At 48.1% G+C, this 26478-nt stretch overlaps 3 protein-coding genes across 5 annotated transcripts in view; 1 reads left to right on the top strand and 2 right to left on the bottom strand.

Moving 5' to 3' along the window:
- Positions 1–26478, bottom strand: part of LOC113427841 (C-type lectin lectoxin-Phi1) — a 370378-nt gene that overhangs the window by 13828 nt on the left and 330072 nt on the right. The window lies entirely within an intron of this gene.
- Positions 1538–5601, bottom strand: LOC113432371 (regenerating islet-derived protein 3-beta-like). The gene is made up of 6 exons (XM_087968992.1): positions 5530–5601; positions 4702–4777; positions 4253–4359; positions 3326–3469; positions 2557–2686; positions 1538–1943 (listed from the first exon to the last, which is right to left on the bottom strand). Exons 2-6 carry the CDS (start codon positions 4766–4768, stop codon positions 1870–1872), a joined length of 522 nt encoding a protein of 173 aa, XP_087825118.1. The 5' UTR covers positions 4769–4777; positions 5530–5601; the 3' UTR covers positions 1538–1869.
- On the top strand, positions 15285–26310 carry CIMAP1B (ciliary microtubule associated protein 1B). 2 transcript variants are annotated; one of them, XM_087969143.1, is made up of 7 exons: positions 15285–15576; positions 19728–19868; positions 21739–21942; positions 22960–23061; positions 23196–23317; positions 25035–25175; positions 26166–26310. In XM_087969143.1, exons 2-7 carry the CDS (start codon positions 19760–19762, stop codon positions 26244–26246), a joined length of 759 nt encoding a protein of 252 aa, XP_087825269.1. In that variant the 5' UTR covers positions 15285–15576; positions 19728–19759; the 3' UTR covers positions 26247–26310. The 2 variants fall into 2 exon arrangements, with proteins under 2 accessions (XP_087825269.1, XP_087825268.1); XM_087969142.1 differs by lacking the exon at positions 15285–15576 and adding an exon at positions 17100–17213.

Here is a 26478-nt window from a genome sequence, read left to right as displayed (position 1 = left end):
ATTTGGTCATCAAATGCCATTTCCTCAAATCTTTGCTCAATCCATATTGCAAAATGTTTTACATAACCCCCATTATACTTATACACACATAGACACATGCATACGCACACAGAGGAGAGACGTTTACAATCCTGTAACTGTCAATACAAGAACATTGACGTCATTTCTGCTTTGTTGTCTCGCAGCCTCTAAGGGATAGAACAGACCAAGATATGAAGTTCAACTCAAGCCGTAGGATACCGAAGCTGAGGCAAATACACTTTGCTGGATCATTGTCTAAAGAGGTCTTGAGTCAGGAGCTCTTAGCCAACTTCCATTCAGGCTCCAAGGAGGCAACAATCATATCTCACCCACCCACCCTAAAAAAATATTATCTGGTACAAAGAAAGCCCCACTTGGAAGCCCTATAGGGGAAGAACTGGGGGCTCAAAAAGTTCAGAGCTCAGTTTGGACACATAGGTTTGCTCCCTTCTCCAAAAATGCCCTGATAGTTTGCTGATGGTCGCCAACTTCCCAGGGCTGCAGACAAAGATCAAACCATCTTTCTAACTCGCCGTTGCTTCTGATAGAAGAGAATCTGTAGCTCAGGATTGAACTGGAGCAAGGGGGGTCCCTGGTGACCTCTGAACTTGGTGGTTTTCTGGTAGAGGTTTTGGGACCCAATGAAGGAATATCATCAGTGTTGGAAGCAGCAGTCGGATCCTGCCTGTTCCACTGCCAGTTCGGTGATTGTGGGCATGCATGCGTGCGGCTGATTTTTCCCCCCTTTTCTCAGCTGATCCTGGGAGGCGTTTTTTACTACTGATTTGGACAAACCGGTCTGAACCACTGGCTGGAAGCGGGATGGGGTTTGTGGAATGGAGAAGGAGGATAAGGGGACAAGAAAGGAGGAGGAGACAGAGAAAAAGAAGAGAGAGAGAGAAAGAGAGAGAGAGAGAGAAAGAAAGAGAGAGAGAGAGGAGGAGAAGGAAGGAAGGGGAGAAAGAAGCTGCTTCATCCTAGCCAATGCAATCTCCCCTGATAGAGAAGGTGTTTATGAACTGAAAGCTAGAAATAGTTAACATATTAGTGAAATATAGAAAAAAAGGTTTATAGAATTAAACATGTTAAGAAGGGGAGTGTTATAGTAATAGAGATGTTGTGTATATTAATAAGATAAGAATAGGATAGAGAATTAATACCAAAGTAATGAACATGGATGTAAATTTTAATTGTTATTGCACAAGATATTTGTACCCACACCATTAAATGGAAGATGAATTGTATGTACCTTAAATATTTTTTTTAAAAAATTACCAAAAAGAGATTGCTTTGGCTCAAGCCAAGATCACACGACCATCCTTGTGCCTTTTGGACTGATGGCTTTCAAAGTCTTTGCAAACCAAGTTCTGGGGGTCACACTGACCCACCGAGAAGGGTGTGTGTAGTAGCTGTGTTCTTCACATCTATTCTCTTGGCAGCGGAATAAGGGCCAGAGTAACCTACGGTGACCAAAAGAGAAAGGACCTTTTCCATTTTAGTTCAGTAACCCCAAGAAGCAGTTTGCTATTGATTTATTTGATCAATTTACAGGCAGCCAAGCATCCCAGGTGATCCTGGGCAGCTTACAGTAGAATAGAAATGCAGGTGCAAACATCTTAGAAGCATTCAGGTTAGCAGCCACCCACGATCAGCAAGAACCACAGGAGGGGGTGCAACTTTGCACCAGGGCACACCAGGAAGTGAGGTGGGTTGTCCTATTGGGAGGAAGACGGTCAAGAAGGCTCAGGAGGTTGATCTCCCATGGAATCGGGGCGTTGCAGAAGCCGCCTTCGATGTTCTCCAATGAGGAAGAGGCCGTCTGCTCGCCTCCTCCACAGGTGGTTAGACCTAGAAGGGAGATCTGTACTTGCAGATGAAGGGCAGGGCAGTGGCACAGGTGCACTGGATCCACCTGGCTGCATCTAGAGGGGAGAAGGACCAGAAAGGCTGTTAGACTTGGGATGAAGAAACCATCATTTTAGTTGCTTGAAGGATGCCATTGAGGGAGGAAAGGAGGGAGGGGGAGGAAGGAAAGGAAGGGGGAGGGAGGAGGGAAAGGAAGAAAAGAAGGGAGGGAGGGAGGGAGGGGGAAGAAAAGGAGGGGAGGGAGACAGGAAGGAAGGAAGGAAAGAGGGAAGGAAGGAGGAAGGGAGGGGAACGAAGAAAAGGCAAGGGGGAGGGAGAGAGAGGGTGGGAGGAAGGAAGGAGGAAGGAAGGGAGGGGAGGGGGAGGAAGGAAAGGAAGGGGGAGGGAGGAGGGAAAGGAAGAAAAGAAGGGAGGGAGGGAGGGAAGGGGAAGAAAAGGAGGGGGAGGGAGACAGGAAGGAAGAAAGGAAAGAGGGAAGGAAGGAGGAGGGGAGGGGAACGAAGAAAAGGCAAGGGGGAGGGAGAGAGAGGGAGGGAGGAAGAAAAGGAGGGGGAGGGAGACCAACCTCCTGGGGAGGGGGCTCCTGAAATGCCCCTATAAGGAAAGGTCAGCTACCCCCTCCTCATTTGCCCCCTCCCCCTCTTTTTCTGAAGAGAGACTGAGTCGTACTTCCTGGAATATGGACGTTGGTGACGGAGATGCATTCAGCGGTGGACAGAGAGGTGCTGGGGGCTCTGTTGTCCCAGAGGAGGGATCCTGGGGTGTAGGTGGTCCCATCGATCCATTCCCAGGTGAGTTTCTATTGGGGCGGGAAAAGGGACATTCAGGGAGAAAAGTATTTGTTTTATCCTGTTTGCCCTCCAGACATCTGGAACCCTCAAGTGTCGATCAGATCAGCTTCTCCGGAGGGTGGCAGGGGGGGAAATAAGGTGTCAATCATAAATCCAAGCAATAAACCACAGGCAGTTTGTTCAGGAAACCTAGTGTAGGCGTTGTTCTCTCTTCCTCGTAGTCTCACACAGATTGGGATTGTCAGGACTCCATGCAATCAAGTGACAGAAGACACCCAATCCAGGGGAGGAAAGCCTCCAGGAGTTGTAGGGCCCCCATCACTGGAGGTTTTCAAGAAGAGATCGGACAGATATCTTTTCAGAATGGTATAGGGTCTCCTGCCTGAGCAGGGGGGTTGGACTAGAAGACCTCCAAGGGTCTCTTAACCCCATTGTGGACTCATTCTCATTCCCTTCAAGGAACGTCCTTCTCCGCAATCGGTGCCACCCCCATATATTGGCCTTGGGGGCCGCCCACAGGTCCCACTGGCACAAAATCCTCAGGGACTTCCCACAGAGGATTGGAAGGAAAGAGGAATGTCAAGGGGTGGCTGGAGTATCAGGCGGTCTGTGAGAGAAGAGGGACTGGAGACCAAAGACAGGCCTACCTTGGGCATCCGCACAGCATGCATCCCAATCCAGGCATCGGTGGTGGTGCTGGAGCGCCTGATGTGGGAGGAGACGATTCTTTCCTCGGCAGCGGTCCGAAAAGTGGCCAGGTGGGCTCCAGGCCTCAGGTGCTGGCACTCGATCTGCAGACGTGAAGAGAAAGAAATGCAGAATAAGAGAGAAACCGAATAAGAGAGAAACCAAATTCCAGAGTAACAGAATAACAGAGTAAGAGATTAACACAGTAAGAGAGTAACAGAACTGCAAAGTAGCAGTATAAGAGAGTAATAGAGTTACAGAATAACAGAACAATGTAAGAGTAACACAATAAGAGTGTAACAGAAGAAGAGAGTAACAAAGTTACAGAATAACAGAACAAAGTAAGAGTAACACAATAAGAGACTAAAAGAACTACAGAGCAACAGAATAGGAGAGTAACAGAACTACAGAAGAAGAAAATAACACAATAAGAGAGTAACAGTATAAGAGAGTAACAGAGTTACAGAATAACAGAACAAGGTAAGAGTAACACAATAAGAGAGTAACAGAAGAAGAGAGTAACAAAGTTACAGAATAACAGAACAAAGTAAGAGTAACACAATAAGAGAGTAACAGAAGAAGAGAGTAACAAAGTTACAGAATAACAGAACAAAGTAAGAGTAACACAATAAGAGAGTAACAGAACTACAGAGTAACAGAAGAGAGTAACACAATAAGAAGAGAGTAACAGAAGAAGAGAGTAACAAAATCCTGAGAAATACGATGATAAGTGGAAACAGTTCAGACGGATACCTTCCTCATTCACTGAAGTATAAGGTTAGGGAGCCTAAAGATCTTTGCACTATTCGGCTATGAGAGCCAATCTCAGTTAAGGGCAATCCTGGTCTCCTTGATGGGGCTGTCCAAACTTTGTGTAGCACACTGACCTCGGCCGCATCCCAGGTGAGGGACATATCAACTGGTTGGTAGCAATAGCGTCGATAATAAATGGCCTCTTCGGGACACTTGGCTCGTCCCTGGATGCCTGGGGAACCTGAAGGAGACAAAGAAGTATCTTTAGAGTAGCAACTGTTTTGGAAGGAGAGGGTGGCATCCTCCAGTCCCTCCAACTTTACACCTAATGGAGCCCAGTTCCACTCCATCAACACCTCTGCCACTCTCCAGGACGGCCAGAAAGGTATTTCTCCAGTTGAAGGGCACCTGAAGCTTTGCCCCAAAATGGCACCGGCTGGGCCTCCTTCAGAGGACACGGAGGGGGCCACCAAGCTTTGCAGGAAGCCGGCAGGTAGAGAGGGCTCCGTCTCCCAGCTTCCTTCCAGCTGTCCCCTGACTCCTGATATTGGCCCCCTCAGGTGTCCACTGGGATGGCACTCACCTTCCACCCAGGAGGTCACGGCCAAGCAGGCCAAGAGGCAGAATCCCCAGAAGGTGTGGTGTCCCATCCTCTTGTTCTCTTAAAACACAGAAACACGAGCACAATAAGTGAGATGGACCCACCAGGACAAGGCCAAACAGAAGGTGGAAGAGAGACGGAGCATAAGTGCCCCCTCAGTTGGGGCTGGATGTGGAGAACCAAATACGGGCAGGAGAACATCTGAGTTCAGACTTCAGCCCCCTCTGCCCCCCACCATCTTAGAGGGAAAACTCCATGTTGGGTGGTTGTGGATGATCCTAAAATGGCTGTGAGGGACGCCCTAACATTGGGATTTAATTACTTTCCCCTCTGTTCGTTGTCTTCCCTCCCTCCCTCTGTTCTTTCTTTCTTTCTTTCTTTCTTTCTTTCTTTCTTTCTTTCTTTCTTTCTTTCTTTCTTTCTTTCTTTCTTTCTTTCTTTCTTTTCTTTCTCTTTCCTTCCTTCCTTCCTTCCTTCCTTCCTTCCTTCCTTCCTTCCTTCCTTCCTTCCTTCCTTCCTTCTTTCCTTCCTTCCTTCCTTCCTCTCCTTTGCTTTTGCCTTCTCCTTCTTCTTCCCTTTCTATCTTTCTCCTTCCTTCCGTACTTCCCTCTCTTCTTTACTTTTGTCTTCTCCCTCCACCCTCTCTGTTTCTCCTCTCTCCCTACTTCTCTCCCTCCCTCCTTCCCTTCTCCTCTTTCCTCATTCTCCTTCTCTTCCTCCTTTTCCTTCCATCTTTCCTTCAACTTCAAGAAAGACGGAAGATCCAACGGAAGATGATAGAGAGCCATGGAAGGATGCCCACCTTCTCACCTCTGCTTTCCCCTGCTAGATGCCTTTTCTCAAGACTGTCCGGTCAGCCTGGCCCCTAAGCTATTTATAGGCAGAGGTGCACCAACCATGCAGATCCCAGCACCTGATGACACCCAAGGCAAATAGAGGGCAGTGACACACAGGTCAATAAGAAATTAGAGACTTTGTCCCAGCCACTGAGGAAAGCATCCAGGAAATAATTTTCAGTGAGAAACCAGGGAAGTCTCATTCTGTGTGGAATTTGAAAAAAAACCACAGCTGCCAGACGTCTGATAAGGCGAACCCGAACGATCCTTCCATTTTCTTTACGCCTTTCCTTCATCGGCCCTTTCGAGACAACCTCTCTTTTTTTATGGCTGGGTGAAACATATTCTTCTTCTAGGCCTCTGTATCCGTTCCGTTGTCCAGGGGTGCCATTCAACCCATTCAGTGAGCTAACAATCATTCGGTGACAACTGGTTTGGTGAGCATGATTACCAAAAGTGTGCTTTGCACAAGTGCTCTACATTTTTAAAAGCCCATTTTCAACTCAGTTACTTACCTCCTACTGAAGCCCCAGTGAGTAAAACAACGGAGGCATGGCAAATAATTTGTCTGCCGCACGAATCAGCGGTGCTAAAAAAAAAAAAAAAAAGGAAATAAAGAACAGGAAACAATGGGGGTGGGGAAATGCTCATCGTAACTACCAGTTCGCCCGAACCAGTACGAACCGGTAAAATCCCACTGCTGGGAAAGAACCTTTGATAAGAAGAAAAGTCCAGTATGGTCACGTCCTTAAGAATACTTGAAGATGATATAAAACTATCATATACTGGAAGAATGCGAAACTCTAATAATAATAATAATAATAATAATAATAATAATAATAATAATAATAATAATAATAATAATAATAAAAACTATTCATATGAGTGGGAGTCTTACATCAAGAAGCTGGATTCTGAACAATACTGTGGATTAATATTTACAGTCCGAAGAAACCCAAAGAAAACATGGATTTTCTTTGGGGAAAAAATAGATGAAATCAGAGGACATCGCCTGGCGAGATACGGTTGCAGGATCCACATCTGAGTCGGTCATCCAGACCAGAGGTTTTTGTCTTTTGAGCTTTTGGACTTGTGCTGAGACCCCGTCTCCAGGGGACTTTTGTCCAGGCTAGACTCTGACCCAAACCCTAAAACTAGAACCTCTGATCCTGGTCACCGACCCAGATTGGATCCTGCAAAATTATCCTGGGACACATCGATTCGCCTTCCTTCATGAGATAAGGCTCCATTCATTGAGCCCAGGCCTGGATGGGAATATCTGATCCATGGTCGACTCTTCTTTTAACCCCATGATGTTTATGACTTTTTTTAAAAAATCCATGTTTTCTTTGGGTTTCTTCAGACTGTAAATATTAATCCACGGTATTGTTCAGAATCCAGCTTCTTGATGTAAGACTCCCACTCATATGAATCCATAGAATATTTTTTCTTTCTATTATTATTATTTCTTTCTATTATTTGAGTTTCACATTCTTCCAGTATATGTTAGTTTTATATCATCTTCAAGTATTCTTAAGGACGTGACCATACTGGACTTTTTTTTCTTATCAAAGCCTCTTTGACGGACATTTGCTCTTTTTGAGTCAAATACGATGTTTAAATACCGTGTTTTCCCCAAAATAAGACCCTGTCTTATATTCTTTTGGCCACCAAAAAAGGCAACAGCATTGTCTCCCAGCCTCCTTTTTGCTGTCCGAGGCCTTCAGGAATTTCTTCTTTTGTGGCCAGCAAGGCTTTCCTGGAGGCCCCTGCAGCCTTCAGGATCGATCCAGAACTTTCTTATCTGCTCCAGAGGCCTTCAGGAACTTTTTCTGCGACCGGCAAGGCTTCTCCTGAAGGCCTCTGCAGACAATAAGAGAGTTCTGGATCGATCCAGAGCTTTGTTCTCAGCTCCAGAGGCCTTCAGGAGAGCCTGGCCAGCCTTGCTGGTTGCAGAAAAAATGGCCCGGCGAGACAGGTGTTGAGGTGTGTGAGGCCTGGCTACACCTGTCCAAAGGTAAGTAGTAGGGCAGCTCTACCACCATCCGATCCCCACCCTAACTTAATTTTTAACCCGTCCACTCCATTTTTTCTTTCTATTATTTCCTCCTTTGAGTTTCACATTCTTCCAGTTTCTTCTTATCAAAGCCTCTTTGATGGACATTGGCTCTTTTCAAGTCAAATATGATGTTTAAATATATACCCACTATTTGGTGTGTGTGTGTGTGTGTGTGAATGTAGATTCAGGTAGTCCCCGACTTACCATAAACGTGTCCCAAATTTCTGTTATTAGGGAAGACATTTGTACAGTGAGTTTTGCCCCATTTTATGACTGTTCTTGCCACCGTTGCTAACTAAATCACTGCAGTTGTTCCATTAGCAACATGGTTGTTAAGTGAATCTGGCTTCCCCCTTGTCTTTGCTGGTCACAAATGGCAGATCATGTGACCCTGGGACATTGCAACCGTCATAAATATGAGTCAGTTGCCAAGCGCCTGAATTTGGATCACCCCACCATGGTCAATAAGTGTGAAAAATGGTCAAAAGTCATTTTTTTTGTTGCAACTTCGAATGGTCAGGAAAGGAATTGTAAATTGAGGATTACATTTGTGTGTGTGTGTGTGTGCATTTGTGTGTATGCATTTGTCAATTTGTCAGAAATGGTGTGGGGTCTCCTGCCTGGGCAGGGCGGTTGGACTAGATGACCTACAAGGTCCCTTCCAACTCTGTTAATCTAATCTAATCCATTTTTCTGGATTACGAAGGTAAATTTATTGCAGTCCTTCTCTCCCATTCATGAAGGTTGTAGTGGAGCACTGCAGTTGTTACATTCGTTGCTAACCCATTGTGGAGCGAACTCAGCTTCTCTCACTGGCTTTGCTGGGTCACAAAAGGAGATCACGTGACCCTTCCCAAAGGACAGTGCAACCGTCATAAATATGAGTCAGTGGCCAAATGCCTGAATTTTGATCATGTGACCCTGGGGACGCTGCATCAGTTGCAGGCCTGAAAAACAGACCTAAGTTACATTTTTTGGGCCATAACCTTGAACCCAGGGGTGGGATGCAAATTGTTTAACTACCGGTTCTGTGGGCGTGGCTAGGTGGGCATGGCCAGGTGGTCATGTGACTGGGTGGTTGGGGTTTTTTTTGCGGGGGGGCTACTGGACCTCAGGGAAGCATCCTGTGATGACCCAAAAGGGGCGTGGCACAAAAGCCACAAAAGTAGGTAAAGTCCCTTTAATTCTTCCAACTTGCCCTCCAATGTCCAGTTATTATCGGCTGGAGAAAAATCTCTCCCAAGAACAGTTTTTAAAGGGAAGAAACTCAGTCCGAACCGAAAGTATATATAGATTATAAATAAAAACCAACATAAACCACAACTGCAGCAATTAACGAGACAGGGCATAAAAAGGAATTGCAGACTTCAAAAGATAATGAAATACACACAGTTGGGAGGACGCCAGAACCCAGAAAAGACATGACAAAGAAAAAGAATTCACTTTTTGCTTCCAGCAAGGTGCTGTGCACAAACACCCTTTTTAAATCCTGTTTTCCCAGCTGCAGCTAATGAAAGGGATCAGGGCCCTTTCCTCCCCCATAACCCACGTTGCTCCCTTATCCGTTCCTCCCTTTGTGCCCTAGGATGAAGAGGGGGTGGCCCTGGGTCTTCCTCTGAATGCCCAGCTGGACTGTGCCCTTCCCCAGTTTCCTCCGCAGCCACTGGAGTTACACTCCCGCTCCCTGTCAGCTGCTCGACCTCCCCCTCAGAATCAGACTCCAAGATACTTCCTGGGAGCAAAAACAGGGTGTGGGGGGAACGTGCAGCATCCCCCTCCCGGCACCCTGTTTTTTTGCCTCCTGGGCCTCAGGGGAGCCTCCTGGGCAAAATAGTACAACAGCAAGAGGGGGAACCAGCTGTGCCAGGCTATTTAGATTAGCTAGAAAGCAAGGAATCCGACGGTTTCCTGCTTTCTAGCTAATCTAAGTCATGCGGCACAGCTGATCGTTGGAAAAAAGCTGATTGGTGGGGGGAGGAAAGGAAACACCTTGATCTTCAGAGCGAACCAGTTCTCTCCCAGCTGATCTTCGAAGCTACCAGTTCTCCCAAACCAGGCCTACCCGGTACAATCCCACCCCAGCTTTAGTGAATAGTCACTAAATGAACTGTTGTAAGTTGAGGACTATCTGGATAAAAGCCTTAGTAAGACCACACCTAGAGTACTGCATCCAGTTTTGGCCACCACACTATAAAAAAAAAGATGTTGAGACTCTAGAAAAAGTGCAGAGAAGAGCAACCAGGATAATAAGGGGACTTGAGGCTGAAACATACAACGAACGGTTGCAGGAACTGGGCCTGGCTAGTCTAGGGAAGAAAAACCAAAGGACACATATAGGCTGGGTGAAACCAGGCTCAATAACAGTCACTGGGAGAGGGATCTGGAGTCTTAGTGGACGACCAGCTAAATAGAGCCAGCCGTGTGCAGCAGCAGCCAAAAAGCTAATGCAATCTAAGTTTATTAACAGAGGGATACAATCAAGATCAAGGAGGTACTAATATCACTCTATAAAGCCTTAGTAGGGCTACACCTAGAGTACTGCATCTAGGTTTGGTCACCACATTATAAAAAAAGAGGTTGAGACTCCGGAAAGAGTGCAGAGAAGAGCAACGAGGAAGATGAGGGGACTGGAGACTAAAACATATGAAGAACCGTTGCAGGAACTGGGCCTGGCTAGTCTAGGGAAGAGAAGGACCAGGGGAGACAGGATAGCAGCCTTCCAATATTTGAGGGGCTGCCCCAGAGAGGAGGAAGGGGGTCAAGCTATTTTCTAAAGTGCCTGTAGGCCAGACAAGGAACGATGGATGGAAACTGATCCAGGAGAGATTCAACCTGGAAATAAGGAGAAACTTTCTGACAATGAGAACAATCAACCAATGGAACAGAAGTTGCCCTCGGAAGTTGTGGGAGCGCCATCACTTGAGACTTTCAAGAAGAGATGGGATTGTCAGAAATGGTGTAGGGTCTCCCACTTGGGCCTACAAGATGACCTACAAGGTCCCTTCCAATTCTGATTATCTGTTAAATCTGTTATATTTTTAAACATTTTAGCTAACCTAGCAGGTTTGAAATGCCATCTATAAAACATGAAACACCACAAGATGAAGAGTTAATTAAGAAGATGCTAAATGGTGTGGAAATGGATAGACTTACGCTGAAAATCAAATGGAAAGAAGATACAGAATATTATCAAACATGGCACTTCTTTTATTAGCGGTTGGAAAAAAGGGGTAAAGATTAGGAATGTAATTTGTATTGTTCAGCAAACAAAATAACCCACAGGAATGGCTTTCCTGAAGGCCTCTGGAGCTGCGGACAAAACTCTGCATCGATCCTGAAGGCCGCAGAGGCCTTATTCTGTATCTTAAACTACCCCTTTAGACTTCGTTCTTTCTTATCTGTATCAAATGGGGATTTCTGTGTTTCTTGGTATGAGTGTGTGTCTGTATGTGTGTAAATATATGTGTATACATGTGTGTAAATGTTTTGTTGCGGCCTTCAGGTAAGCCTTGCCAGCTGCAGAAGAAGGAAGTTCCTGAAGGCCTCGGACAGTGAAAAGGAGGCCGAGGGCGATGTGTGCAAGTGAGGTTAGTCAATGGATGATATCCCCCGAAAATAAGACCTGGTGCCTTTTTTTTTTGGTGGCCAAAAACATATAAGACCGGGTCTTATTTTCGTGGAAACACGGTATTTAAACATTGTATTTGACTCAAAAAGAGCAAATGTCCGTCAAAGAGGCATTGATAAGAAGAAAAGTCCAGCGTGGTCACATCCTTAATAATACTTGAAGATTATATAAAACCATGATAAACCGGAAGAATGTGAAACTCAAAGGAAGAAATAATAGAAAGAAAATGACTTATGACCATTTTTCACACTTAATGACCATGGCGGGGTGATCCAAATTCAGACGCTTGGCAACTGACTCGTATTTATGATAGATGCAATGTCCCGAGGTCATGTGATCCCCCTTTTGTGACCAGCAAAGACAAGGGGGAAGCCAGATTCCACTTAGCAACGGTGGCAAGAACAGTCATAAAATGGGGCAAAACTCACTGTACAAATGTCTTCCTTAATAACAGAAATTTGGGGCACATTTATGGTAAGTCGAGGAATACCTGAATTCACACACACACACACACACAACAACACCACACACACACACACACACTATATATATATATATATATATATATATTCTTAGGTATTTATAGGTACTTACATGTATGGCATTCAGCTTTCAGCTGTTTGGGTATTTTCCCACGTCATTGTAGTTGTGCTTTTAAAGTTGTAGCAACGTTTTGGCAGAATCTCATCTGCCATATGGCAGGGTTTTATTTTCAGGGAAACATAGTATTTAAACATCATATTTCACTCGAAAAGAGCAAATGTCTGTCAACAAGGCTTTGATAAGAAGAAAAATCCAGCGTGGTCACATCCTTAAGAATAAACAAATTAATGTTTTTAATTAATCATTAATGAAATTAATGATTAAAAAAAACAAAGAAAGAGAATACTTGAAGATTATATAAAGCCATCATAAACCAGAAGAATGGGAACCTCAAAGGAGGAAATAATAGAAAGAAAAAAATATTCTACGGATTCATATGAGCCTACGTCAAGAAACGGGACTCAGAACAATACTGGAGATTAATATTTATAGTCCGAAGAAAGCCAAAGAAAACATGGATTTTTTTAAAAGTCATGAGAAGTTTGCAGGATGATCCAAGAGGTCGCAAGAGCTTTTCGAACAGTGGATTTCAACTCCCACCTGAAGTATGATATTTTTATTTTAGGCTTGGCTATTATTATTTTTAACATCATCGACATTATATCATGAAATTTTAAAATGCAAAATAGCTAGTCCTCGACTTACAGCAGTTCATTTAGAGACCATTCCAAGCAACTGCGTTACTGAAGAGAGCGACATGACCGTTATTCACACACTTAAGACCCCATTGGAGGACCCCGTGGTCAACTGATCAAAATTCGGACGCTTGGCGACTCGTAGTTATGATGGTTGCGCAGCGTCCCCGGAGTCACGTGATCTGCTTTTGTGACCTTCCGACAAGCATAGTCAACAGGGAAGCCAGATTCACTTAACGACTGCGTGACTAAATGTAACAAATGCAGGGATTCACTTAAGCGACGGTGGCAAGGAAAGTCATAAAGTGGGGGCAAAAAAAAAACATCATCGCGTCACAAATATTCCACTTACCAACAGAAAATTTGGGCTCAACTGTGGACGTAAGTTGAGGGTGACCTGAATTGCCATGGTTCTCGCAAAGGGTCGACCCAAATAAGTCTGCAAGGAAATTCCCCACCCCATTTTCCTACGGATCAATCATTCTTTATTTGGGATCCCAGGATACTGTCTCCAGCTCCGTTCTCAGGGGGAGAGAGAGAGAGAGGGAGAGACTTTTGGCTTCATGCAAGGAAAGCAGCAGGAGCAGCAGAAGTCTTTCTTTCTCTCCCCCAGGCTCCCAAAGACTCATTTCTTGCGGAGTTTGGGGGAGAGGAAGAAAGACTTCTGCTGCTTTCCTTGTGTGCAGCCAAAAGCAGAAGAAGAAAGAAGCAGAAAAAAAGCAGCCTGGTGGACAGGACAGGCTTGTGGGGCAAGTGGGGCGAGTTCCCCTCCTTCCACCCTTTCCCCCCTCCCCTCACTGCCTCGTCTTGTTTGCAATGCGACGCAAGCCTTGTGTTCCCATGGTCCATGTGGGAGGCACACCGTTCTGTTCCCGTGCAGCCTGGATTAATTGCTTGGGGGGGGGGGGGTATTTCTCTGCGGACCACCAAAATTTTCTCACGGACCACCAGTGGTCCCCAGCCCACTGGTTGGCGACCACTGGACTAGATGACCTCCAATGGTTTCTTCCTTTCTGTCCTATGTTTCTATGATCATGGTGCAGATACCTTCAGAAATGATGGACCCTTGGAGACTTTCAGAAACTGGACAACCATTTGCCTAGAAAAGTATAGGATCTATACCATTTCAGACAAACAAAATCTCTTCTTAAAAATCTCTGTCGTTGGAGCAATTTCTGGTGGCAAGTAGTTCCAATGGTTAATTGTTCTCACTGTCAAGAAACTTCTCCTTAGTTCTAATTTGAATCTCTCCTTGATTCCATCCATTGCTTCTTCTCCTGCCTTGGAAAATATGTTGACCCCCACCTCCCCCGTCTTCATAGGAGCCCCTCAAATGCTGGAATGCTACTATCATGTCACCCCAAGTCCTTCTTGTCATTAAACGAGACATACCCAATTCCTGCAACCATTCTTCATATGTTTTAGCCTCCTAATCCTCTTTGTTGCTCTTCTCTGCACTCTTTCCAGAGTCTCACATTTTTTTTACATCGTGGCAACCAAAACTGGATGCTAATATGCCAAGTGTGGCCTTCCTTAAAGCCTTATAAAGTGGTACTAACACGCCAGGTGATCTTCATTCTATCCCTCTGTTAATGCAGCCTAGGACTGTGTTGGACTAGAAGACCTCAAAGGTCCCTTCCCACTCTATTATTCTCTTATTCCAGAGGTCTCCAAACTTGGCACCTTTAAGACTTGTGGACTTCTTCAAGGTGCCAAGTTTGGGGACCTCAGTCTTATTCTGTATCTTAAACTACCCTTTTAGGCTTTGTTCTTTCTTTCTTTCTTTTCTTTTTTTTCTTTGTTGTAAATTTTATTGGTTTTTAAAAACAAACATAAACAAACAAAACATAAAAACATCAAACTTTCGTCCATAGGTATACAAGCAATGTGCCGGTTAGTTTACAGATTTTTTTGTGCATCCATTTCGTAGTCTTCAGTTACAGTTACATTGCATAATAGCTCATATTATCAATCAAAAATTGAATACCCTAGTATCATTATTAATAATCATTTGACTATAGTTTTATTCATTCGTATCTTACGAGATAACCATAATTTACTTAGTTTATTTTATAACAATTCATATTATCCTCCCAAATCTATCCTACAAACATTTTGTAGATATAATTTAAAAAAAGTACATCTTTATATATTTATTATTTTCTAAAAATCTACATATTTCATGATTGTATTTTATTATCTAACCATTGATAGAAAAGGTCCCAAATTTTATAAAATTGTTTATCCTCTTGTTCTCTAATTTCAAGTGTCAATCTACTCATTTCAAACACATTCCAATATTTTCGGGCTTCCTTCTTTCTTATCTGTATCAAATGGGAATTTCTGTGTTTCTTGGCATGAGTGTGTGTCTGCATGTGTGTAAATATATGTGTATACATGTGTGTAAATGTTTTGTTGAGGATGGTTCTTTGCTTTTACTGACAAGTTTGCTCCTGAGTGCTTATTCACCTCTAACGAGTTGTATGTTTAGGGATTAAACCCTGGTAATTGAACAAACATCTTGGCTAGGTGTTTCTTGCGGGAAATCTTTGTTCTTGAGATGCACTTCGGAGTAATATGAATGGTGATTTTGATAATAACTCAAACATTTGCGTCCAGGAAGAGGAGTTGTTAATTGGAGCGAATGCCAAGTGAGGTGACCAAATATTTTAACAAAAGCCTCTCCTTTCCTTCTGGGCTTTCACAACCAGCCTGAGTTTGTTTGTCTTTTCTGTTTTCCCATCCTGGCCTTTTGTGATTGTGCGGCTTTCGCGAAAGGTCCTTACAAAGGAAGCGGTTCTGGATCCCTCCCGTCAGCTAAGAGGCAAAAGATTGAATCTCAAGGGTACACAAACCGGAACCCAAACAGAACCACAGTCGCATGGGGCAGTTTGCTTAGGTTGGGCTGGCACGGAGCACAGAAGCGGACTTTCCAAGGCTGGCTTTCCAAAAGGGGCATCCTCAGACACGAAACGTGGCCTCCTTGTTAAGCCCGAAGTGGGAGAACGGTGGCCCTTGGAGGACTTGTGGACTTCAACTCTCAGGGTTCCTGAGCCCGCCCTGGGTTCAGGTCCAGCCTCGGGTGGGGCTCAGCGGGTAATCTGGGGGAGTCCCTGGGAAAGGATCAACTTCCTCGAAAAAAGGGAGCTGGCTGTCAGGTGCCCAGCTCAAAGGCCATGAGAGCAGGGAGAAGGGGAACCAGGTGGAAACGCTTCAGAATTGGACTGCAAGGTGGCAGGGAAGGGAGGGAGGGAGGGAGGGAGGAGGAAAAAGGGAGGGAGGGACCAAGGAAGAAGGGAGGGAGAGAGGGAGGAAAAAGGGAGGGAGGAAGGAAGGAAAAGGGAGGGAGGAAGGAAGGAAAGGAGGGAGGGAGGAGGAAGAAGGGAGGGAGGAAAGAAGGGAGGGAGGGAGGAAAGAAGGGAGGGAAGAAGGAAAGAAGGAAGGAGGGAGAGAGGGATAGATAGAAAAAGAAAGAAAGAAAGAAAGAAAGAAAGAAAGAAAGAAAGAAAGAAAGAAAGAAAGAAAGAAAGAAAGAAAGAAAGAAAGAAAAGGAGGGAAGATGAAAAGGAAGGAAGGAGAGATAGAAGAAGGAAGGAAGGAAAAGGAAGGAAGAAGGAAGGAAGGAAGGAAGGAAGGAAGGAAGGAAGGAAGGAAGGAAGGAAGGAAGGAAAAAGAAAGAAGAAGAGGAAGGAAGGAAAGAAGGAAGGAAGGAAGGAGGTAGAGAGGGAGATAGAGAAAAAGAGAAAGATAGAAAGAAAGAAAGAAAGAAAGAAAGAAAGAAAGAAAGAAAGAAAGAGAAGGGAGGGAGAGATAGATAGAAAAGGAAGGAAGGAAAAAAAGAAAGAAGAGAGGAAGGAAGGAAGGAAGGAAGGAAGGAAGGAAGGAAGGAAGGGATGGGTTGACTCCGATTCCCAGAATTCCCCAGCCAGCCTGTTTCTTTTGGGCCCTTCCTCCTTCCCAGCCCCCTTTTCCCTGCAGGCGGCCTTTCCAGGGAGGCCGATGGGGGGCACGAAAGAGGCGATGCAACTTGATGGCACCCACCCAGCCCCCTTTGCATTCAGCTCCACTTCCGCAATGGGCGCTGCAATTATTCGGGGTCTCCCATTGGAGTCCTGGCCAGGTGCAACCCGGCTCAGCCTACTTGAGCTCCTCCAGCCAGGATCGCAACTAGCCGGATTGGGAAAGACGCCCTGAAGGCCAGCTCAGCTTTTCGGGGGGCGTCCCTGCTCATAGATGCCATCTTGACTCTTCTGACCACTCTTGGGGCACCCCTGGTCCAGGCAAGCTTCCTTCCTTCCTATCTTCTTTCTTTTTCTTCCTTCTTTTCCTTCTTCCTTCCTTCCTTCCTTCCTTCCTTTTCTATCTATTCCTTCCTCCCTCCTTTCATACCTGCTTTCTCCCTCCCTCGTCTTTCTTTTTCTTTCTTTCTTTCTTTCTTTCTCTTTTTCTTTCTTTCTTTCTTTCTTTCTTTCTTTCTTTCTTTCTCCCTTTCTCTCTCTCTCTCCTTCCCTTCCTTTTCTATCTATCCCTTCCTCCCCCCTTCCTACCTGCTTCCTTCCAGGGGGAGGGGAGGAGCCTTGGGTTGCCAGTTGCCGGGCAACGCTGTACACAATGGGGAGGGGAGGGGGGCGGGAGGAGGCGGCTGTCCCGCTTGCCCGATTCAGTGCTGTGCTGCTCCCGCGGGCGTCCCTACGGTCCGCCTTGCGCCGGGTCTCTCTGCGGTCCGCCTCCAGGTGGGTGCCCCCCCTTCTGCGCAGGGATGCGGGGGGGCGAGCTCCGGTTGGGGGAGGGAAATCCCCACTCCTTTTTTTTCTTTGCTGCCCCCTCGGATCCGATCTGGTTCTGCCCCCGCCTCGCTCTCACGACCCCCGACCCATTTCGAGGGAAGCTTGGTTCTCTTTCGGGGTTCGGGGCCGGATCCAAGGACGTGGTGGGGGGGGTCAGCAGCAGCCGGGCGGGGGGGGGCAGAAGAGGCTCCCCTGCACCCCAGAACTGATGACCTCTGCGAACCCCCTGCCAGAGTTGGACCCTCGAGCCGGGGAAGGGGCGGCTGGATCTCCCACCCACCCCCAGCCCGTCCCCCGAGAACGGCGACCTCCTCCGGCTCCCCAGAGCCCAATTTACAGATGAACAGAGTCGGAAGGGACCTTGGAGGTCATCTAGTCCAACCCTCCCCCGTCCGTCCAAGCAGGAGACCATTTCTGATAGAGGGCAGTCCAGTTCTCCTCTTGAAAGCCTCCAGGGATGAAGCTCCCGCAACGTCTGAGTGACAGAATAATAACAGGTGAACAGAGCCGGAAGGGACCTTCGAGGTCATCTAGTCCAACCCCCGTCCGCCCAAGCAGAAAACCTTGCACCATTTCTGGTAGTCCTCCTCTGGAAAGCCTCCAGGGATGAAGTTCCCCGCAACTTCCCGAAGCCGAGCTTAAGATCCCTCCGGCCCCTCTGGGCTGGGCTGCGGACGCCCTCCCCGCCCCCTCCCCGCTCTGCACACAGGATCCCCCCTCCCCTTCCCCGCGGGGGATCCCCTCGATGGGGGTTCCCCCACGCCACAACACGAGTGGGGGGGTGAGGGGGGGGGCCTGGCCGGCAGCGTCTGCCCGGGGAGGGGGAGGGTCTCCAAGCCGGACCTCCCCTCTCTCCCTTCCACTCCCCCCTCCCCCCCAGTCCGTTCTAACTTTCCGCCCTTCGCCTTGGGGAGTGGAGCCAAATTTCGGGGTGTTTCTGTACTAACCGCCCCCAAAAGGACCAGCCCTGTGCACGGATTTATGGCTTTTCCTGGTCCCTTTGAGTTGGGGATCATAGGATCCCTTCATTCAGGGGTCTTCAAACGCGACAGCTTTAAGACTGGTGGACTTCAACTCCCAGAATTCCTCCTCCTCCAGTCATGTTAGCTCAGGAATTCTGGGAGTTGAAGTCCACCAGTCTTAAACTGGCCAAGTTTGAAGACCCAGGATCTATTCTGTCTGTCTGTCTATCCTATCTATTCTCTCTCTCTCTCTCTCTCTCTCCTACCTCTTTATCTATTCTATCTTTCTCTCCTTCTCCCTCTATCTATCTATTCCAGGGGGTCTTCAAACCTGACAGCTTTAAGACTTGTGGACTTCAACTCCCAGAATTCCTCCTTCCATAATTCTGCTCAGGAATTCTGGGAGTTGAAGTCCACAAGTCTTAAAGCTGTCAAATTTGAAGACCCCTGCTTTAAGATATAGAGACTTCAACACCCAGAATCCACCCATCTTAAAGCAGGCAACCTGGAGGATTCTGGGAGTTGAAGTCCACAAGTCTTAAAAGTGGCCAAGGTTGGAGACTCCTGCCTTAAGTTGATCCCTCGCTGCTCATCAACAACAGCCCTGCGAGGTAGGCTGGTCTGGCAGAGAGCAACTGACTGCGGTAACTCCATCAGCAGAGGGGACACCACCACATTTCTCTACTTCAGCATCAATGTTTCTCAACCTTTAGGACAAGGGTCTTCAAACGTGACAGTTTTAAGACTTGTGGACTTCAGCTCCCAGAATTCCTGAGCTAACATGACTGGCGGAGGAATTCTGGGAGTTGAAGTCCACAAGTCTTAAAGCTGTCACGTTTGAAGATCCTTGCTTTAAGATATGGAGACTTCAACTCCCAGAATCCACCCATCTTAAAATGTCAGGCTGGCTGGGGAATTCTGGGAGTTGAAGTCCACAAGTCTTAAAGTTGCCACGTTTGGGGAACCCTGCCCTAGGCCAAGGATCTCCAAACTTGGCCAGTTTAAGACTTGTGGACTTCAACTCCCAGAATTCCTGAGCTAACATGACTGGAGGAGGAATTCTGGGAGTTGAAGTCCACAAGTCTTAAAGCTGTCACGTTTGAAGACCCTTGCTTTAAGATATGGAGACTTCAACTCCCAGAATCCACCCATCTTAAAATGTCAGGCTGGCTGGGGAATTCTGGGAGTTGAAGTCCAGACATTTGAAAGGGGCCAAAGTTGAGACAGGTTGGTCTGGACCAACCCTTTCTAGACTTCACCGTCTGGTTGCCCAACCCGCCTGTCAAAGGATTAATTAATTAAATAATAGGCTCTCTTAATTATTTGATTCCTCCCTCCTGCCCCCCCGCCAAAGGAAAGGGGAATCCTCAATGGCGGCCCTTTCCCTGGTCAGGCCTGGTTGGGGATGATGGATCGGACTCAGGTGTGCAGGAGAGGCTGCAAATACTCAGTGGGTCAACTCAACACTCAGCGTCCTCCTTTCTTCCTCCCACTACAGATCTACTGAAGAGTTAGCGCCACCCAGCGGAGATGTCCACAGACGTCTGGGTAGGAACGTGGAGGCCCCACCGGCCGAGAGGTCCAATCGCTGCACTCTATAGCAGCCCCGGCCCCAAGTATGGACTGCCGAGTAATGTGGGTGAGCATCTCCCTCCTGGGCAGCCTTCTTTCTAAACATCCTAAAGGTCGGGTGCGAAAGAAAGGGGGAGAGAGAGGGGGGATAGAAGGAAGGGAGGGAGGGAGAAAGAGAGAAAAGAGAGAAAGAAAGAGAGAAAAGAAAGAAGAAGAAAAGAAAGAAAGAAAGAAAGAAAGAAAGAAAGAAAGAAAGAAAGAAAGAAAGAAAGAAAGAAAGAAAGAAAGAAAGAAAGAAGGAAGGAAGGAAGGAAGGAAGGAAGGAAGGAAAGAAAGAAAGAAAGAAAGAAAGAAAGAAAGAAAGAAAGAAAGAAAGAAAGAAAGAAAGAAAGAAAGAAAATGGGTGGAAGGAAGGAAGAAATAGATGGAAGTAAGGAAAGGAAGGAAGGTACAGAAAGAAAGGAAGGAGGAAGGAAGGAAGGAAGGAAGGAAGGAAGGAAGGAAGGAAGGAAGGAAAAGAGAGGGAGGGAGGGAGGGAGAAAGAGAGAAAAGAGAGAGAGAGAAAGAAAAAGAAAGAAAGAAAGAAAGAAAGAAAGAAAGAAAGAAAGAAAGAAAGAAAGAAAGAAAGAAAGAAAGAAGGAAGGAAAAGAGAGGGAGGGAGGGAGGGAGAGTGTGTGAAAGAAAGAAAGAGAAGGAAGAAAGAAAGAAAGGCTGAATGGCTGAATGAATGAACAAACAAACGAACGAATGAAAAGGGGATTGGATAGGGGATTTCCAGGACTCCTTCCCTTGCTGTTATTCTGTATTCTGAATGGATGAATCTGACCCTCTCTAAGCTTTTGATAGGAGTATATATATATATTTTTTAATCCATCCACCTTCCTCTCAGGGAACATTCTGATACTCAGTGGCACAAAAGAAATGCCTGATTAAAAGAAACTAACCCAGATTGTACCTGGACGCAATTTTTTTCCAAGCATTTGCAACCCAAAGAAAATCCCTGATTCCTAAAACAGCTTGTCTCTTCTTCTCAGGAGGGTGCACTGATGACGTTCCCTAGTTGGGTCATGAAAGGTCTGCAAGGAAACCACCCAGCTCAGAGAGCACCCAGGACCCCGAGCCACCATCCTCACCCCCTCCTCCTCCTCCTCCTCCTCCTCCTCCTCCTCCTCCTCCTCCTCCTCCTCCTCCTCCTCCTCTACACATACCCTCCTCCCTTGTACCACTGATGATGTTACCTAGTTTGGGTCATGAAACATCTGCAATAAAACAAGCAACCTTAGAGAGCACCAAGGACCCCACAGCCACCTTTCTCCTCCTCCTCCTCCTCCTCCTCCTCCCCTCCTCCTCCTCCTCCTCCTCCTCCTCCTCCTCCTCCTCCTCTACACATACCCTCCTCCCTTGTACCACTGATGATGTTACCTAGTTTGGGTCATGAAACATCTGCAATAAAACAAGCAACCTTAGAGAGCACCAAGGACCCCACAGCCACCTTTCTCCTCCTCCTCCTCTCCTCCTCCTCCTCCTCCTCCTCCTCCTCCTCCTCCTCCTCCTCCTCCTCCTCCTCCTCCTCTACACATACCCTCCTCCCTTGTACCACTGATGATGTTACCTAGTTTGGGTCATGAAACATCTGCAATAAAACAAGCAACCTTAGAGAGCATCAAGGACCCCACAGCCACCTTTCTCCTTCTCCTCCTCCTCCTTCCTCTCCTCCTCCTCCTTCCTCTCCTCCTTCCTCCTCCTCCTTCCTCTCCTCCTCCTTCTTCCTCTTCTTCCTTCTCTTCCTCCTCCTCTTCTTTCCTCCTCCTCCTCCTCCTCCTCCTCCTCCTCCTCCTCCTCCTCCTCCTCCTCCTCCTCCTCCTCCTCCTCCTCCTCCTCTCCGCCCCAGGCCCCACTCACTCTTCCTCTCCTCCTCCTCCTCTTTCTCCGTCCAGGATACCAGCAGCACGACCCCTCGCGCTCCCGGGCCCCGGCCTACAGCATGGGCAGCCGGCGTTTCCAGATGCTGGAGAGCTGTTCTCCCGGACCAGGCTACATGGTGCCCACCAACATGACCATGAGGGGCAAGGGGGGCATCCCGGCCTTCTCCATCTACGGGCGCCCCAAGGACGGGGCCACCTTTCGGACACCGGGGCCAGGTCAGTGTCGGCCTCGGGGGGTGTACCAAAACCCCCCAGGCCGCCTTACCCCACTTTGCTTGCCGACTGTCCGAAGCTAGGATGCTGCTGGGAAAGAAAAGTTACGGCCGTGTTTCACACTTAGGACTGTTGTAGCATTTCCCCCAGGGGCACCTGATTTACATTCGGATGTTGGTCTGCTTCACATTTAACGACAGTGGCCGTGTCCCTGGAGGGTGGGGTGTTGGTCACGTGATCTTCCGATGAGCCCAGTCCACGGGGAACCCGGATTCACTTAGCGACGGGGTTCCCACGGCGATTCACTTAACAAACCTGGCAAGAAAAGCCATTGAATGGGACACACTAACTAAAGGTTTCCCTCAGCGGCGTCAACGTGGGGCCCGGTCGGGGTCGTAACTCGAGGACCACCTGCATTCTGTTAAATTTGAGGGGAGGGGCTGTGGGTTTTCCCCTTTCCCCGAGGTTCCCCTCGGCCAGTGGTGGCTAACCTGTGCCAAAAATTGTATGCACGCTTACGCACTCGCACTTGCTGGCCAGCACCCAGAAGGGAATGCGTGCCCCCCCACACCCCCTACACATACATGCGTAATCCCCACCCACCCACCCACCCCCGCTGCCCCCTAACCTGCACTGCACCTCACAGCTGATTTTTGGCCGGTGTGAGGCCTTTTTCGGCCACCCAAAGGCTTAAGGAAGGCTTCTGCAGGCTTCTGCAGGCTTTGCAGGCCGAAAACTAGGCCCGTTTCGTCCCTTCCGGTATTTTCAGAAAAACAGGAAGTGACGAGCGGGCCTAATTTTTGGCCTGCAAAGCTTGTAGAAGCCTGCAGAAGCCTTCCTCAAGCCTTTGGGAGGCCGAGAAAGGCCCTCCAACCAGCCAAAAATCATCTGTGAGGTGTGCACATGGGCAGTGAGGTACGTTTGCCTGTGGCTCGCATGCCATAGGTTTGCCATCATGGCCCTAGCCTGATCCCACGCCTGGGACCAGAGGGAATATCCCACTTTCCCTTCTGTCCGCAGGGCGCTACTCTCCGGAGAAAGCCGGGAAGTTGGCTTATCCGAGTGCTCCGAATTACTCCATGGCTTCACGGACGAAGGACTTCCAGAACGAGCAGACGCCCGGTGAGCTGCGTGTGGCTTGGCTACGTTGTGTTGCCTTGCTTTGGGGTTGGGCTGGTTTGGGTTGTTTTCTCCCTCTAGGCAAATCCTCTCTGACCCCCTGACTCTCCCCCTTCCTTGCCCCCCCCTTCCTGCAGGGCCCGCCGCCTACGGCCTCCCTCCAATGATGGGCCCCAAGGTGATCGGCAAGAGCTCAGCCCCCAATTACTCCATGTTTGGACGCAATGCCATCGGCAGCTTCTACGAGGACCTCAGCCGGGTAGGAGGACCCCAACCTCCCTCTTCCTCTTCCCCTCCCCTCTCCTCCTCTTTTCTTCTCTCTCCTTCCATTCATCTTCCTTCCATCTCTCCCTCCTTCTCTTCTCTTCTTCCTTCCATCTCTCCCTCCTTCTCTTTCATCTTCTCTTCTCTCTCCTTCCATTCTTCTTCCTTCCATCTCTCCCTCCGTCTCTTTTCTTCTCTTCCTCTTCTCTTCTCTCTCCTTCCATTCTTCTTCCTTCCATCTCCCCTCCTTCTCTCCCTCTTCTTGTCTCTTCTTTTCACTTGCTTATTCCACGTCTTCTTCTCTCTTCTCTTCTTTCCTCTTCTCTCTCCTTCCATTCTTCTTCCTTCCATCTCTCCCTCCTTCTCTTCTCTTCCTCTCCTCTCCTCTCTTCTTCCATTCTTCTTCCTTCCATTTCTCCCTCCTTCTCATCTCTTCTCTTCTCTCCCTCCATTCTTCTTCCTTCCATCTCTCCCTCCTTCTCTTCTTCCTTCCATCTCTCCCTCTCTCCTTCTCTTCTCTTCTTTTCTCTCCTTCCATTCTTCTTCCTTCCATCTCCCCTCCTTCTCTTCTCTTCTTCCTTCCATCTCTCCCTCCTTCTCTTCTCTCCTTCTCTTCTCTTCTTTTCTCTCCTTCCATTCTTCTTCCTTCCATCTCTCCCTCCTTCTCTCTTCTTCTTCCTTCCATCTCTCCGTCCCTCCTTCTCTTCTCTTCTCTCCTTCGATCTCTCCCTCCTTCTCTTCCCATCTTCCTTCCATTTCTCCCTCCCTCCTCTTCTCTTCTCTCCTTCCATTCTTCTTCCTTTCATCTCACCCTCCTTCTTTTCTCTTCTCTTCTTCCTTCCATCTCTCCCTCATTCTCTTCCTCTTCTCTCTCCTTCCATTCTTCTTTCTTCCACCTCTCCCTCCTTCTCATCTCTTCTCTTCTATCTCCTTCCATTAATCTTCCTTCCATCTCTCCCTCCTTCTCTTCTCTTCTTCCTTCCATCCCTCCCTCATTTTCATCTCTTCTGTTCTCTCCTTCCCTTCTTCCTCCTTCCATCTCTCCCTTCTTTTCTCTTCTCTTCTTCCTTCCATCTCTCCCTCCTTCTCTTCTCTTCCTCTTCTCTTCTCGTCTCTTCTCTTCACTTGCTTATTCCACATTTTCTCTCTTCTCTTCTTTCCTCTTTGTCGTCTTTCTCTTCTTTCTCCTCTCCTCTCTTCCTGTTCCTCTATTCTATTCTATTCTATTCTATTCTATTCTATTCTATTCTATTCTATTCTATTCTATTCTATTCTATTCTACTCTACTCTACTCTACTCTACTCTACTCTACTCTACTCTACTCTATTTCTATTCTATTCTATTCTATTCTATTCTATTCTATTCTATTCTATTCTATTCTATTCTATTCTATTCTATTCTATTCTATTCTATTCTATTCCTATTCCTATTCCTATTCCTATTTCTATTCTAATCTAAGGTCTCTTGCTTGAGCAGGGGGCTGGACTAGAAGACCTCCAGGGTCCCTCCCAGCTCTACCCCGATCGGTTGAGTGGCCTCCAGAAAGAAACTGGAAGCCCCAGCAGTTCATGGGCAACGCTAGGGACCCCCCCCCCGCCCCCCCCCCCATTACTGTACAGGCTGCCACATTCGGGTGGGCCGGGTGGGTTGGGGCCCTTGTGGGGAGGGGGCCATGATGGTTTGTGATGCTCAACCTCTACCCCCCCACACAGACTCCGGGGCCTTGCAATTACCGCGTGGTGGACCCCAGCGTCTACAAGAACCGGCCCCCGCATTACAGCATCATCGCACGGAACATGCTCCCGGGGGACACCACCATCATCCCAGGGCCCGGGGCCTACAGTCCGGAGAAGGTGAGGGCCGGCATGGGGGGGGAGGGGCTCCTGCGGGGCTCCAAGGGGGTCGTGGGACGCAGAGGGAGGGGAGGGGCTGCTGCCTGACCCCTGACTCCCTTTCGACCGTTGGCTTCCTCGGCCTCTGCCAAAAGTCCTCGAGTTACGGCCATCCTGGGGCCTGCCTCTCCCTTAACGATGGTCGCAAAGCGGGTCAGCCGCCTGGTTAATTTTCCTCGCCTTTTTCCTCCCCCTGGGCCAATACAGGGGAGTCCTCGAGTTACGGCCACAATGGAGTTCTCTCCCCTCTTGGGCGCAACTCATGATGGTCGAAAAGCAGGTCAGCCCACCTGCTTTTCATTTCCATTCTCTCCTTCCTTCCCCTCTGCCAATGCAGGGAGTCCTCGGGTTACGGCCACCATGGCATCTTCCCCTCATGGTGGCAAATCACGACGGTCGCAAAGCGGGTCAGCCACCTGCTTGATTGGACATCTCCTTCCTTACAATGCAGGGAGTCCTCGAGTTATGACCACCCTGGAGCCCTGGTGGTCGTAACTCCTGGTGGTTCACCCCCTCCCCCGACCCACCCAATTTGGCCAACTTCAAGCCAACCTCTTCTGCAAGGATTGTGGGTGGGGGGAGGGGCAGCTTCCTAGCCCCCTCCCCTTCTCTTCGCCCCCCTCCCCACGCCCCCCCAGGAATAACGCCGCCTTCACTTGAGACTTTCCAGAAGAGACTGGACTCCCATCTGTCAGAAATGGTGTAGGGTCTCCTGCTTGGGTGGTGGGTTGGACTAGATGACCTACAAGGTCCCTTCCAGCTCTACTAATCTGACTTTAATCTGACTTTAAAGAACAAAAGGACCAGGGGAGACAGCTGACTTCCAATATTTGAGGGCAGGGGGTGGTTGGACTAGATGACCTACAAGGACCCTTCCAACTCTGGTTACCTGTTTAATCTCTTCTCCCTTTCCTTCTCTTCCTTTCTCTTTACTCTCCCCAAATCCCACAGCACAATCCGCTCCGTGGCTTGACTTTTGGGATCCGCCACTCGGAATACGCGGCTCCTCTCATCGTGGACGTGGCGGATTAGGCCACGGCTGGGAGGGCTGGACAAGAAGCCGTTCTTTGCCAAGTTTGGGTCTTCGGTCAATGCTTTGGGGGGCTGTTCCCTGGGGGGAGGCAGGGAAGGGGGGTATTGCTGGGCAGGCACAGGAGAGGCTTGGGAGGGTCCTGGGCTGGAAGGAGGGGGCCACTCAGGTACCCCCCAGATCCCCCAGGAAGGTGGGGTGGGGGGCAGAGGAGGCTGCAGCATCCAGGGATGT

This window comes from Notechis scutatus, chromosome 6 (assembly GCF_049901735.1).
Source record: "Notechis scutatus isolate UNSWTSFEM ecotype Mainland chromosome 6, rNotScu1.2, whole genome shotgun sequence".
In the NCBI taxonomy this organism is placed as follows: domain Eukaryota; kingdom Metazoa; phylum Chordata; class Lepidosauria; order Squamata; family Elapidae; genus Notechis; species Notechis scutatus.
This window is presented reverse-complemented; position numbering and strand designations above follow the sequence as displayed.

Bases quoted from the DNA above. Each gene is read 5' to 3' on its own strand.
- LOC113432371 (XM_087968992.1), bottom strand. From the start codon at position 4,768: ATGGGACACCACACCTTCTGGGGATTCTGCCTCTTGGCCTGCTTGGCC. The intron at 3,470-4,252 runs GTCAGTGTGCTA...TCACGTCTGCAG, and splicing joins TCACCTGGGATGCGGCCGAG to ATCGAGTGCCAGCACCTGAG. The intron at 2,687-3,325 runs GTAGGCCTGTCT...CCGCCCCAATAG, and splicing joins ATGCTGTGCGGATGCCCAAG to AAACTCACCTGGGAATGGAT.
- CIMAP1B (XM_087969143.1), top strand. From the start codon at position 19,760: ATGTCCACAGACGTCTGGGTAGGAACGTGGAGGCCCCACCGGCCGAGA. The intron at 19,869-21,738 runs GTGAGCATCTCC...TTCTCCGTCCAG, and splicing joins TGGACTGCCGAGTAATGTGG to GATACCAGCAGCACGACCCC. The intron at 23,062-23,195 runs GTGAGCTGCGTG...CCCTTCCTGCAG, and splicing joins CCAGAACGAGCAGACGCCCG to GGCCCGCCGCCTACGGCCTC.